Raw genomic sequence first — 12,389 nt, forward strand, 5'->3', positions numbered from 1 at the left:
TCCCATCACACACTCCCGAGGTCAGACACAGAATGAAGCTCCCTCCACACTGTCCCATCACACACTCCCGGGGTCAGACACAGAAAGAAGCTCCCTCCACACTGTCCCATCACACACTCCTGGGGTCAGGCACAGAGTGAGGCTCCCTCCGCACCGTCCCATCACACACTCCCGGGGTCAGGCACAGAGTGAAGTTCCCTCCACACCGTCCCATCACACACTCCCGGGGTCAGACCCAGAATGAAGCTCCCTCCACACCGTCCCATCACACACTCCCGGGGTCAGACACAGAATGAAGCTCCCTCCACACTGTCCCATCACACACTCCCTGGGTCAGACACAGAATGAAGCACCCTCCACACTGTCCCATCACACACTCCTGGGGTCAGGCACAGAATGAAGCTCACTCCACACTGTCCTATCACACACTCCTGGGGTCAGGCACAGAGTGAAGCTCCCTCCTCACCGTCCCATCACACACTCCCGGGGTCAGACACAGTGTGTATCTCCTTTCACACCGTCCCATCACACACTCCAGGGGCAGGGTTGTCACACTGAAGCTCCCTCTTAAAATGGTTATTGAGTCCCTCTCATGTTGATCTTTCAGACTTTTCTGGATGTTTCTTTTACCACTGCATTCTTCGGATTGGCCAGCTCGTACTGCATCTCGCACAGCTCCTGCAGTGTTGCACTGTGAACTCCACTCAGCACACGAAACCAATCGCTGCCGAGAAAAGACTCAAGTTAGTAAACAGTTGTTGCCCTGTCCCCACCTGTTGCCTTTCCCTCTCAGCCCAGCCCTTCACCTGCCTCCCCTCCCTCCTTCACTACTAGCCCCTGTCCAGCCCTCCTCATTATATTGCCATCTCCCTTCTTCACTCAGTCGACGAAGGGTTTCATCAGTTCTTGTCCTTCCACGGAATCTGATCAACTTGCTGAGTGAATGGGAAAGCTCTGAAAGACATCACGAGTTCATGGAAGCAAGGAGATCAAAGCTGGGAATATCTTGACGGACTCAGGTCCAAATATTTGGTGCTTTGCTATATTAAGGACCTGCTGAGTTTTGTGACACATGTTCATGACAATATTAAGGACCTGCTGAGTTCTGCAGCACTGCATTTTTACATTAACCCCCATGTCTGCAGACTTTCACCTTTTGCCCAAATAGTTGGGTCATTAGATTTTCCGATGTGATGAGTGGGAAGTGAAAGGTGGTGGTGTGGCACAGTCATTAAAGATGGAACAAGAACGAGTGCACAGGAGAGATTCAGGTTCAACAAGTGCAGGGTCCATGTGGCTTGGAGGTAAAGCCAAAGGATCCATGGTCACATTTCCAGGCCATAGCCCTCACACCAAGTTGAGAACCACGCTGGTCGACATCAACAAATACTTTGGCAGGAAGGGGGTAAATGAAAAGGGCAGTGAAATAATTATGGGAGATTTCAATCTTGGGTAACATGTTGGAAAGAGAAGTTCAAAGAGTAGGTTGGGTGGTCTGAAGTTAAAAAAGGAATTGAATAAAAGGGCAAATGATAATAATGAGTTTATTGTCATACACATTGTACAACGTCCACATGCATCAAAACTCTTTCCGGCTGCAGCCAAGCTGGTACTTGTACAAACAAAATCTCTAACATTAAAGTAAATTGAATTAAAACAGAACATGAATGGTCCAGGTGACATAACACAGAGTGTAGAGCCAGTATGTTGGCATCTGCTGTGGTGATGGAACGTGAACTGAAGAGGGTCCAGGTCCTTCCTGAGAGAGGAGTCAATTCCCTCCACCCAACAACTCAAAGCTCTCCATTGCGGTCGACATCAGTGCCACCGGCCAATCGTCATGGAGACAGGTTACTTTGCACTTCCTGGGCACTGGAATGATGAATGTTCATTTGGAGTAGGTGGGGAACTCTGACCCACTGTATTGAGGGGTTGAAAATGTCCCCAAAGTCTCCAAAGTTTTTAAAGACACGACCAGATAAAACATCTGGGCAGGACACTTTTCAAAGATTTCTGAAGGTCAAATTCAGAGACAGAGACCGGGGGGATACAGGTACACAGTTCATGAAAGTAGGGACACAGGTTGACAGGATGGTGAAGAGGGCGTTTGTTACTCTTGTCTTCGTCAGTCAGGGGACTAAGTACAGGAGAAGAAATGTCGTGTTACTATCAGACAGGACATTGGTATGAGCACGCAGGGTACTGTGTGCAGCTCCGGTCGTCGAGCTATGGAAAGGTTGAGATTATTCCAGAAAGGCTGCAGAAAAGATTGACAAAGATACCAGGACTAGAGGGCTTGAGATGTGAGGAGAGACTGAATAGGCTCTGACTGTTTCCCCTGGAGTGAAGGAAGCCGAGGGGATGACGTTCAATGAGTTGGGTGGATCAAGGCAGGAACCTGTCAGCTCAAGGGATATGTTGGAATCTTGCTAAAAGGTGGCACTGATAGAATAAATAAATGGACAGACTATTTAAATGGGGAGAAAACTGAAAATACCCCGATGCAAAGTGACCTGAAGGGAAACTTGCAGGTTGAGTGAAAAAGGCAAATGCAACGCTGGCGTTCATTTCAGGGGGAATAGAATATAGGAGCAGGGATGTGAGGTTGAGGGTTTATAAGGCCCTGGGGAGACCCCACGTGGAGATTGTGAGCAGTTTTTGGCTCCTCATTTAAGAAAGGATGTGCTGACATTGGAGAGGGTTCAGAGGTGGTTCAAAAGGATGATTCCGGGAATGAAAGGGTTACCACAGGAGAGTTTGACGGCTCTTGGCCAGGACTTGTTGGAATTTAGGAGAATGAGGGGGAATTTCTTTTTTGAGGGAGGGGATATTTCTGATTGGGCTCAATCTGATTGACACCTGGCAGGAGAGAAGATGGCAGAAGATTTCATTCACAAATGGAACATTAAATTATTGTCTGGAAAGACAGACAAGCCTATTCTAAAACACCGAACTTGGATATGGCAACAAATTAATAAATGTATCGGTCCAAAAGTGGGGTCATCTTCAAAAACACCCTTGTATCAAAATGAGTTAATACCAACGATATTAAGAAACAAAATCCTGGACACTTGGCACCATAAAGGGATCAAGTGAATCATGAATGTTATGAACAAGGACAATTTACGACATTAGAAGAGTTAAAAAATAGATATGATTTGTCAACTCAAACTTTCTTCTGCTCTCTTCATTTAAGATCATTTTGAAGTTAGGGTCCTAGTTTAGGACCAGCCATGACCCTGCCAATGGGTAGTGATGTGGAGATTCTTCTTCCAAAGGGATCACGAGTACATTTATATCTAAGATGGACTTCCTATTGCAGAGCAATAGCCCAAAACCAGGCCTGTACTGATCGAGGGAAAAGGGAGAGGCGGCGGACTCAGGGGAAAAGATTCAAGAACAATATTGGTCAAAATTGGTATCTGATAATACGACATCATTTATTAATGTCAGATGTAGATTGGTACAATGCAATTTTATGCTCCAATTATACCTTACACTGCAAAAATTACAGTTTAAAATCCGATATTCCAGATTTATGTTTTAGGTGTGGTGCAGAGGTTGGGAACATTTATACATTCAACCTGGTTCTGCGTGAAAGTAGGATCCTTTTGGTATGACTTGGTAGAAATGTTGACGAAAATTATAGAAGTGGATTTTCCGTGGGAACCAGAACTGTATTTATTGAGCATCTTATGGTTATTGGCAGAAAACTATCAAAATATCAAATCCAATTCGTGGGGACAGTACTCGCAGGAGCCAGGAGATGTATCGCTGTTACATGGAAGTCCGACTCCACCCCCCCTTCCCCCACTCACTGAACTATGGACATGCAACGTTGTGCCCCCATGGAAAAGTGAACATATAACCTTCACAAAAAATATGACGTTAAAATATGGCAACCTTATTGGAATCCTACTGGCTTAGGGAAACTTTCCCACAACGGTTTAAATAATAGTTAGGTAAATAGCATTGAACTCCTGAAGATCAAGATAGGGACTAATTAATGAGGCAGCTCAAACACCCCTTCGCTCTTGGACAATTGTTATTTTTTATGTTAGCAGTTGGGGGAGGGGGGGGTGAGATTTGGGCATCATATGAGACTCTGTAATTTTACATACTATTTATATGATGTATGTAATAATGTTCAATAGGAATCTTTGAAAAATTAAAATATTCAAAAAAATGAGGGGGATTTCTTTGAAAATCTTTCCGTCCACCTGCTTTCTACCTGCAACCCAATTCTGAATCTCCACAGCCAAGGTTCCACTGATCCTGTGCCTCATGGGGAGCATATTTGCTGTTCTCCAATCCTCCGCACCCCCCCTGTGGCCAAGGAGGATGTAAAGATCATCACCAATGCCACAGCTAACTCTTTACCCCTTCTCCACAGCAGCCTGGGGTACATCTCATCCAGCCCCTCTTTCAGGGCACTTCCTCTTTCCTAATCTCAACATGGTCCAGTACAAACGTTTGTTCTATTCTGACCTCACCTTGACCAATGTCCTTTTCTCTGGTGAATACTGAAGCAAAGTATTTATTTATGACCTTCCAAATCTCCTTAGAAATCTCCTTCAGCCAGAGGGAAGTGAATCTGTGGAATTTGTTGCCACAGGTGATTGTGGAGGTCGGGTCATTAAGGCAGAGATTGATGGGTTCTTGATCAGTCAGGACATCAAAGGTTATGGGGAGAAGGTCGGGCAATGGGGCTAACTTGATGGGCTGAATGGCCTATTTCTGTTCCTATGTCCTATGGTTGTACGATAGGAGATCCAGTTTGACTAATATCTTGATCTAGTGGCTCATGTCTATCACATAAAGCAGCCTGGGAACACAGCAGCTTTACCAGCGAGGCCCTCCAACCAAGGATAACCCAGTAGGTGAACTGTACCTGGCATCCTCAGGAGACTCCGCTACAATGTGATAGGTTCTGTCACTTGTCACCACATCCAGAGCATTCTCCTTCTCCACGTTGTCCACAATGGCCCTGCAAGCACCAAACGGTCTGGGAATAAACTCAGGCTTTTGTTACATCTCAGGAGGCAACAGGCCAGAGGTTCAGGAAGATGTAATGCAGACGGGCAGAGAGCGAAAATGAACAGGGGCAACAGAGAGGCCAAAATCTCAAAGGGGCTTGGGGGAGAGAAAGAGTTCCGAGATGGATGGGGGAGGATGGGGTTTGGGGGGGGGCCTGTGATGGAGGGGGGTGGATGGGGAGGTGGTTGAATTTAAGAAAAAGGGGTCTGTGATGGATGAGGGTGGGTGGGGAGGAGGTGAGGTTTAGGAGGAAGGGGTCCGTGATGGATGGGGGAGGGTGGGGAGGTTGTGAGGTTTGGTGGGGAGAGGAGTCTGTGATGCACGGAGGAGGGTGGGGAGATGGTGGGGTTTAGGAGGGGGTTTCCATAATAGATGGGGAGGTGGTGGGATTTGGGGAGGGGTCTGTGATGGATGAGGGTGAGTGGGGAGGTTGGGGGGGTTTGGAGTGTGGGGTCCATGATGGATGGGAGAGGGTGGGGAAGTGGGGAGGGGTCCGTGATGGATGGGGGTGGGGAGGTGTTTGGGTTTGGGGGCTGATGGTCAGTAGTAGAAGGTAAACTAAATGGAATAAAACACACCGGACCCAGAGCAAGGAATCCCGAACATCTCCAGACCCCCACAATGGTTTGGGGGTGAGGGTGGGGAGATGTGGAGAGGATGGGATAGGATGAGGTTGTGGAGAGAGAGGGTGGGATAGGACGAGGTTGTGGGGGGAGAGAGGGTGGTATAGGTCGAGGTTGAGGGGAGAGAGAGGGTGGGATAGGACGAGGTTGTGGGGGGGAGAGGGTGGGATAGGACGAGGTTGTGGGGGTGGGATAGGATGAAGTTGTCGGGGGAGTGGGTGAGATAGGACGAGGTTGTGAGGGGTGGGATAGAATGAAGTTGTCGGGGGAGTGGATGGGATAGGACGAGGTTGTGGGGAAGAGGATGGGATAGGATGAGGTTGTGGGGTGAGTGGGTGAGATAGGATGAGGATTTTGTGGAGAGGGTGGGCCTGACTCACCTAGCCCCCCGGATGTCGATGCTCCCTCTGAGCCGATCCTCAGCATCGTTCTCGAAGTACAGCAGCCAGCTGCCCCGAAGCACGAACCAGCGGCGTTTCCAGTTGCGGCGGGACAGGGTGGATGAGCCACCCCCCTTCTTGTGGAGCCAGCCCGACTTTAGCGCCTCCTGCTTGGCTCGGAACCACATGACGGTGCCGTCCTTCAGCACAAACCAGCGGCGCTTCCACGGGTTCATCAGCCCCCCTATGGCCAGCCAAGGGTCAGAGAGATCAGGGTCAAATGGACAAGGACAAGCCAATGGCTGTGGGACGGGGTCCTTCCCCGCAACCCCTCTCACCCTACCCCTCTGCACTGGACTTGGGGTGGGCCATAGAAATAGATCAAAGGCCCTTCAGCCCCTCAGCGTGCTGCACCATTCAGTAGGATCATGACCAAAGAAAATGCTGGTGTTGTAGAGGGTTCAGAGAAGATTCACAAGAATGATTCCTGGAATTAAGGGATTAGCACAGGAGAAACGATTACTGGCTCTTGACATTTCGAATGTTGAAAGGCCTGGACAGAGTAGATGTGCCAGGGATGTTTCCCATGGTGGGGGAGTTTAGGACAAGAGGGCACAACTAGATTAAACAGAAATGCAGAAAATTTCTTTAGCCAGAGTGTCGTGAGTCTGTGGAACTTTTTGCCACAGATGGCTGTGGATGTGAGGTCGTTGGGTGTGTTTAAGACAGAGATTGACAGGTATTTGATTAGTCAGGGCATCAAAGGTTATGGGGAGAAGGCCGGGGAGTGGGGCAAAGTGGGTGGATGGATCAGCTCATGATAGAATGTGGAGCAAAATGGCCAACTTCTGCTCCTATATCTTGTGGTATTAACCTTCCTTCCCCTTTCCCGTCACTGGTTGGAACCTTGTACATGCCTGAAGATTGCCCCCAGAGCCCCAATGTCTCAGCCCTCTGAGGGAGGAACAGAACAGGCAACACAACCAGCCCTGGGATTTCCAACATCTAACACAGGAACGAGCCCTCGGCACCACACTGGGGCCAATTCACCCACCGACCCCTCTGCCAGGATGTGGAAGGACACCGGAGCCACATCGGTGGAGATTTGTGAAGAAGGGGTACCTCTCTGCATCCTCCCAGTATAACCCCCTGAATCCTGTCCATTCCCAAATGATCACCTCTCATTCTAAACTCCGGTGAGCGGGGGCCCAACCTGCTTCACCGTTCCCCAACTAACATTGGTAAAAGTGGTTCTAAATGATGCAGCCTCCACCAGGCGGCGCTCCTGCAGATCACTGGCCAACAGTCTCAACATGATCCCTGTGTCTTGCCAAATAGACAATCCTCCTTTGATTCCAGAATGTTCCCTGCAATACCCTGCACCCTATCCCCTCCTCCCTGACGTGGGAGCCATGCCCTAATCTTGTCCTGGGCTCTGGGTCTGATCCTGCACCCCGTCCTGGGCCTTGGCCCCTAACCATGCACCCTGTCCTGGGTCCTGATCCTGCACCCTGTCCTGGGACCTGGGCCCTTTCCCTACATCCCATTCTGGGCCCTGTCTCTGTTCCCCGGCCTGACAGGCTGAGGCTCACCTTTCATGTATAGGTAACTGTGGAAGTATGGATCCCCGGAGCTGCTGTGCCTTGGGCTTTGGTCTGTGCTGAACTCCTCGTCAGTGTCGACATGCAGATCAAGTTCGTCCTCACCAACTCCCACCTGTGCCAGGAGAACGGCAACATGAACAAGTCTGAAAGATCACCATCATCAGGGCTCCCCCTGCCCAATGGCCCTCACTGGATGGGGACCACGGTCGCTCCACGCTCCTCCACAGGGTCCTACTGCCCTTGGCTGGAGTGGGCCAACCCTCCAGGATGGTGAACTCAGCAGCAGACCAGCAAGGGGCTGAACAGCTCACAGGATGCCAATCACTTGCGGTCGGGGACCCACGTAGGCTGCTGGAGACTGGCTCATGGGAACCGGGATTCGAGAGGGTGCTGAAGGCAAGAAGGGCTTCTGAAGGGGTTTTGGGCTCTGAAGGCCTCCTCATTGTGTTGGAGGTTTGGATCTGGAGCTCGGGTTGCCGATGGATCCAAGAGGAGTCTGTGCGACTGCAGAAGCACTGAAGGCAAATCCACGGACACTCAGTGACTCTGAATGGATTCTCTTTTGCTTCTCTCACTATCAAACTGTCAGGGGTGTGGAGTGACACTAATGGCGACTCTTTGTCTGCCTGGAGGTCGGTGACTAGTGGAGGTGTCACAGGGATCTGTTCTGGGACCCCTGCTCTTTGTGATTTTTATAAATGACCTGGATGAAGAGGTGGAAGGATGGGTCAGTAAATTTGTGGATGATACGAAGGTTGAAGGAGTTGTGGATGGAGCTGAAGGTTGTCGAAGGTTACAAGAGGATATAGACAGGATGCAGAGTTGGGCAGAAAAGTGGCAGATGGAGTTCAATCCGGATCAGTGTGAGGTGATGCATTTTGGAAGGCCAAACCAGAAGGGTGAGCACAGGGTTAATGGTCGGTTACTGAAGAGTGTGGATGAACAGAGGGACCTTGGGGTTCATATCCAATCATCCCTCAAGGTCGCCGCACAGGTTGATAGAATAGTTAAGAAGGCCTACGGGATATTGGGCTTCATTAATAGGTGGATTGAGTTAGGAGTCGAGAGATCATGTTGCATCTCTACAAATCTCTGGTGAGACCACACTTGGAGTATTGTGTTCAGTTCTGGTCACCTCACTATAGGAAAGATGTGGAAGATGTGGAGAGGGGGCAGAGAAGATTCACCAGGATGTTGCCTGGATTGGGAAATATGGCTTATGAGGTAAGGTTAGTAGAGCTGGGACTTTTCTCTTTGGAGTGTAGAAGGATGAGAGGAGACTTGATCGAGGTCTACAAGATTTTGAGAGGCATAGATAGGGTGGACGGCCAGCACCTGTTTCCCAGGGCAGGATCAGCAAACACCAGAGGACATGTACAAAGTGAAGGGAGGGAAGTTTAGGGGAGATGTCAGGCATAAGTTATTTTATACAGAGAGTTTTGGGGGCCTGGAATGCCTTGCCAGGGGGTGGTGGTGGAGGCTGGAACATTTGGAGGATTTTAGAGACTCTTAGACAGACACATGGATGGAAGTAAAATAGAGGGTTACGGGGTAGGGAGGGTTTAATACTTATTTTTTGGAGGGAATATATGGGTCGGCACTTCAAGGGCCAAACGGCCTGAACTGTACTGTGGCGTTCTATGTTCTATGAGGGCAACTTTGTGTAATATTACATACTCTGTACTATTACATGGCAATAAAGGCATCTTGAATTTTGTCGTCCAGGGGAGTTTTTCTCAGGCAAGATATAGATGGCCCTACTAGAGAAGGGCTAATTGTGCCCCTCAACATCCTATTGGGAAATAGGGCAAGTGACTGAGGTGTCCTTGGGGGATGCCTCACTGTGCAGTGACCAGAATTCGACCAATTTTAAGAGACAGGATTGGTCCACTGTGAAAGTCCAAAATTAGGATAGGGCTAATTTTAATGGTATGAGACAGGAATGTGCAGAGAGTGAGTGGGGGAGGATGTTTGTCAGCAAAGGGACGCTTAGCAAGTGGAAGGCTTTGACACTAGGCCATTTCATATCAGGCCTCTGCCTGGAGACTGGCTACAAGAGTGGATGGAAAACTTAAAACTTATCTTTCAGACAGCAGCCCTAAAAGGCTGCACCAGCTCCCATTCATATCGAGAGGCGCCTTGAAGCACCCTCCGGAGCTAACAGAGGCTGGACGACTGGTGCTGTAGTGCCAACCGTCATAAATATGCGGCAGAGCAATGGCCATCTTACCTACCAATAATCCACCACACTGCTGGAACTGCTCTGTGTTTCCCAGAACAGTTCCAGCCTCGAGAGGGTCATGGAGGGAGACGGGTGTGGGGAGATGGGTTCTGGGCAAATGGCATCATCAGCCTGCACCTAACCAGCTCCTTAGGTCAGGCAGCGAAGCGCAGCACTCAACCAATCATCCTTCCCCGAGAAGGGTTGGAATCGGAGCCTTGGAGCTGGCCACGGCGCATTCTTTAGCCGCAAGGGCCTGATGAGAGTTCAGACTCGCATGTTCCTGTCAGGGTGACACCGAGGCTGGGACCCTGGGTGACCACGGGTAGAAGGGCCTGTAACTGCACTGTTCTTGAACATGCACCATATAACATACCAGGACTAGAGTAGGCCCTTCATCCCACAATGTTGTGCTGACCCATGTAATCCGACTCCCTCACACTTGTAACCCTCTAATTACTTCCATCCCAGAGACTCTTTTAAATGCCCCAAATGTTCCAGCCTCCATCACCACCTCCAGCAATGCATTCCAGTACTCTCCGAGTAAAGAACATAATCCCTGACGTCTCCTCTAAGCTTTTCACCCGTCGATGTCCTCTGGTGTTTGCTACTGTGGTCCCAGGAGCAAGGTGCTGGCTGGCTGCCCTCTGTAAGCCCTATATTTCATTGTCCTGGACCTCTGGCCTGACACAAGCCCTTTGCCCTAGTTCTCGGCGTGCTTTCACCCCTCCTCTGTTAACACTGACAGGCGTTTGGATGGTTGGGCTCACTCACCAGGAGGGGGCCATGGGGGTACGTCTCCACACTCTGCGACATTTTCAGGCTATCCTGACTGAAGACCGCTGCCTCATCTGTTTCATCATGATCATAGTCTGACTCAACGTCAGGGGGCAGGCTGTAGATCGGCTCCTCGTCGGTGTTTGGGTCTGGGGATCCTAGCACAGTTCTGTAGATCCCTTCCCCATCCATCCGGACCCCCGTTCTACGGTCATCTTTGCTCCTGTCCACTGAAGCAGGTTGGAGTTCACCTTCGCTGGCCAGTGGAAGGTTGACGTGCACGCTGTCCTGGGAGCAATGGCTGACTGGCATCTGTCCATCATTAGTCAAAGGGTGAGTGACCACTGGCCTCTCATACGCCTCTCGTGCTGCAGAGCTGCTATGTGGGCCGGTGGCTAGACACTGACCACCCTCATCCGGCCCTGCAAACTCCAGCGGCTCCAGGAAGTGTTGGTCCTTTCCGCAGGCTTCACTCTCCAGGCGGAGGATGCCACCTTGCTGAGGGCTGTCCGTCTCAGTCTGCCACTGTCCGGACACAGTCCTGCACCTGGAGCCCTGCTGGTCCCGGTGCTTCTGAATCTCCTCCATCTGCATCATCTCCTGCAGCCTCTGGCTTCCTGCTGGCACCAAATCCCTTGCCTTCTCCACCTGTCGTGGAACATCGCTTGCCTAGAGCCAACGGACAACCTCTTTAGTAACTGATAACTGAGGGGGTGGGGGGGGTGCACACTCAGACAAGAGCGACCTCTGCAGTGAGTAACCTATAACCGGGAAGGGGGGGTGGGAGGAAGTTTCTCATTCAGACATGGCCCACCCCCGCAGTGAGTAACCTATAACCGGGGGGGGGGGGGGTGCTCACTCAGACCCCGTGACCCCCCCCTGCAATGGGTAACCTATAACCAAGGGGGGTGCTCCTTCAGACCCCGCGACTCCCCCGTAGTGGGTAACCTATAACTGAGGGGGGGGGGTGCTCACTCAGACCTCGTCAAACCCCTCCAGTGGCAGAGACATCCCTTACCTGTTCTGACCCCAGTTTCCTCTCCGACCCCATCCAGCTTCTGCACGACCAAAGGAAGGAACACATCAGACTGTGGGATAGCCCTGTGTGCAGTCGGCAAAGACCCCAGCCCATTCCCCTCCCCCTCAACCTCCACCATACCGCCCACCATCATCCCCACCTTCCCCCACCATTCCCTATCCCATCTCCACCTGCCCTGACCCCTTCATCCCTCCCACCACACCTCTCACCCTGCCCACCCCTCACCCCCTCCCACCTCTCAACCTCCCCACATTATTCCCCTCCCCCACCTTCTTCTTCTCCCCAAGCCCCTCCCCAAATTCCCCTCCCCGCCCTGCCATCCTCATTCCTCTCCCATCCCTTTCCCCTTGACCCTCCCCTCCTTCCTATTTCCCCTCCCCATTCCCCTCCTGGTGGGTTTCCCTGGCTCCCCCCATACCTCCTAACATCAGCCTGTGTCCCCGGATCCTGGACTGGACTGTTCCCCAGTGAATGCCGCACCCCATCCTCTGACTCCAGTCCCTGCAGATGTGGTGCCCTGCAGTGGACAAGGGTGTGAAGGAGCAGACGTCGGGCCCGCTGGCCCCTCCATAGTTTCTGTACCACGGTTGCTGCCCAGCGCAGGCGTGCAAACTGGCGTCGCTGGAACCAAGCACGGCACGTCCTCTGGATCAGGGCTAAGCTGGTGATCAGTGCCCTGTAACGCACCCTGGACGAGAGGGCAATGTG

The 12,389-nt window shown here is 51.1% G+C and overlaps 1 protein-coding gene across 2 annotated transcripts in view; it reads right to left on the reverse strand.

Moving 5' to 3' along the window:
- Window positions 1-12,389, reverse strand: part of LOC138762319 (unconventional myosin-X-like) — a 107,795-nt gene that overhangs the window by 38,237 nt on the left and 57,169 nt on the right. For both annotated transcript variants that reach the window (XM_069936074.1, XM_069936075.1), the window contains 7 exons: window positions 12,100-12,369; window positions 11,661-11,700; window positions 10,640-11,311; window positions 7,633-7,756; window positions 6,041-6,284; window positions 4,892-4,987; window positions 631-724 (listed from right to left, as the gene is read on the reverse strand). In XM_069936074.1, the coding sequence (XP_069792175.1) occupies window positions 631-724; window positions 4,892-4,987; window positions 6,041-6,284; window positions 7,633-7,756; window positions 10,640-11,311; window positions 11,661-11,700; window positions 12,100-12,369 (1,540 nt within the window). The remainder of the gene's footprint in view (window positions 1-630; window positions 725-4,891; window positions 4,988-6,040; window positions 6,285-7,632; window positions 7,757-10,639; window positions 11,312-11,660; window positions 11,701-12,099; window positions 12,370-12,389) is intronic.

The sequence above is a fragment of the Narcine bancroftii genome, chromosome 4 (genome assembly GCF_036971445.1).
Source record: "Narcine bancroftii isolate sNarBan1 chromosome 4, sNarBan1.hap1, whole genome shotgun sequence".
NCBI lineage: Eukaryota > Metazoa > Chordata > Chondrichthyes > Torpediniformes > Narcinidae > Narcine > Narcine bancroftii.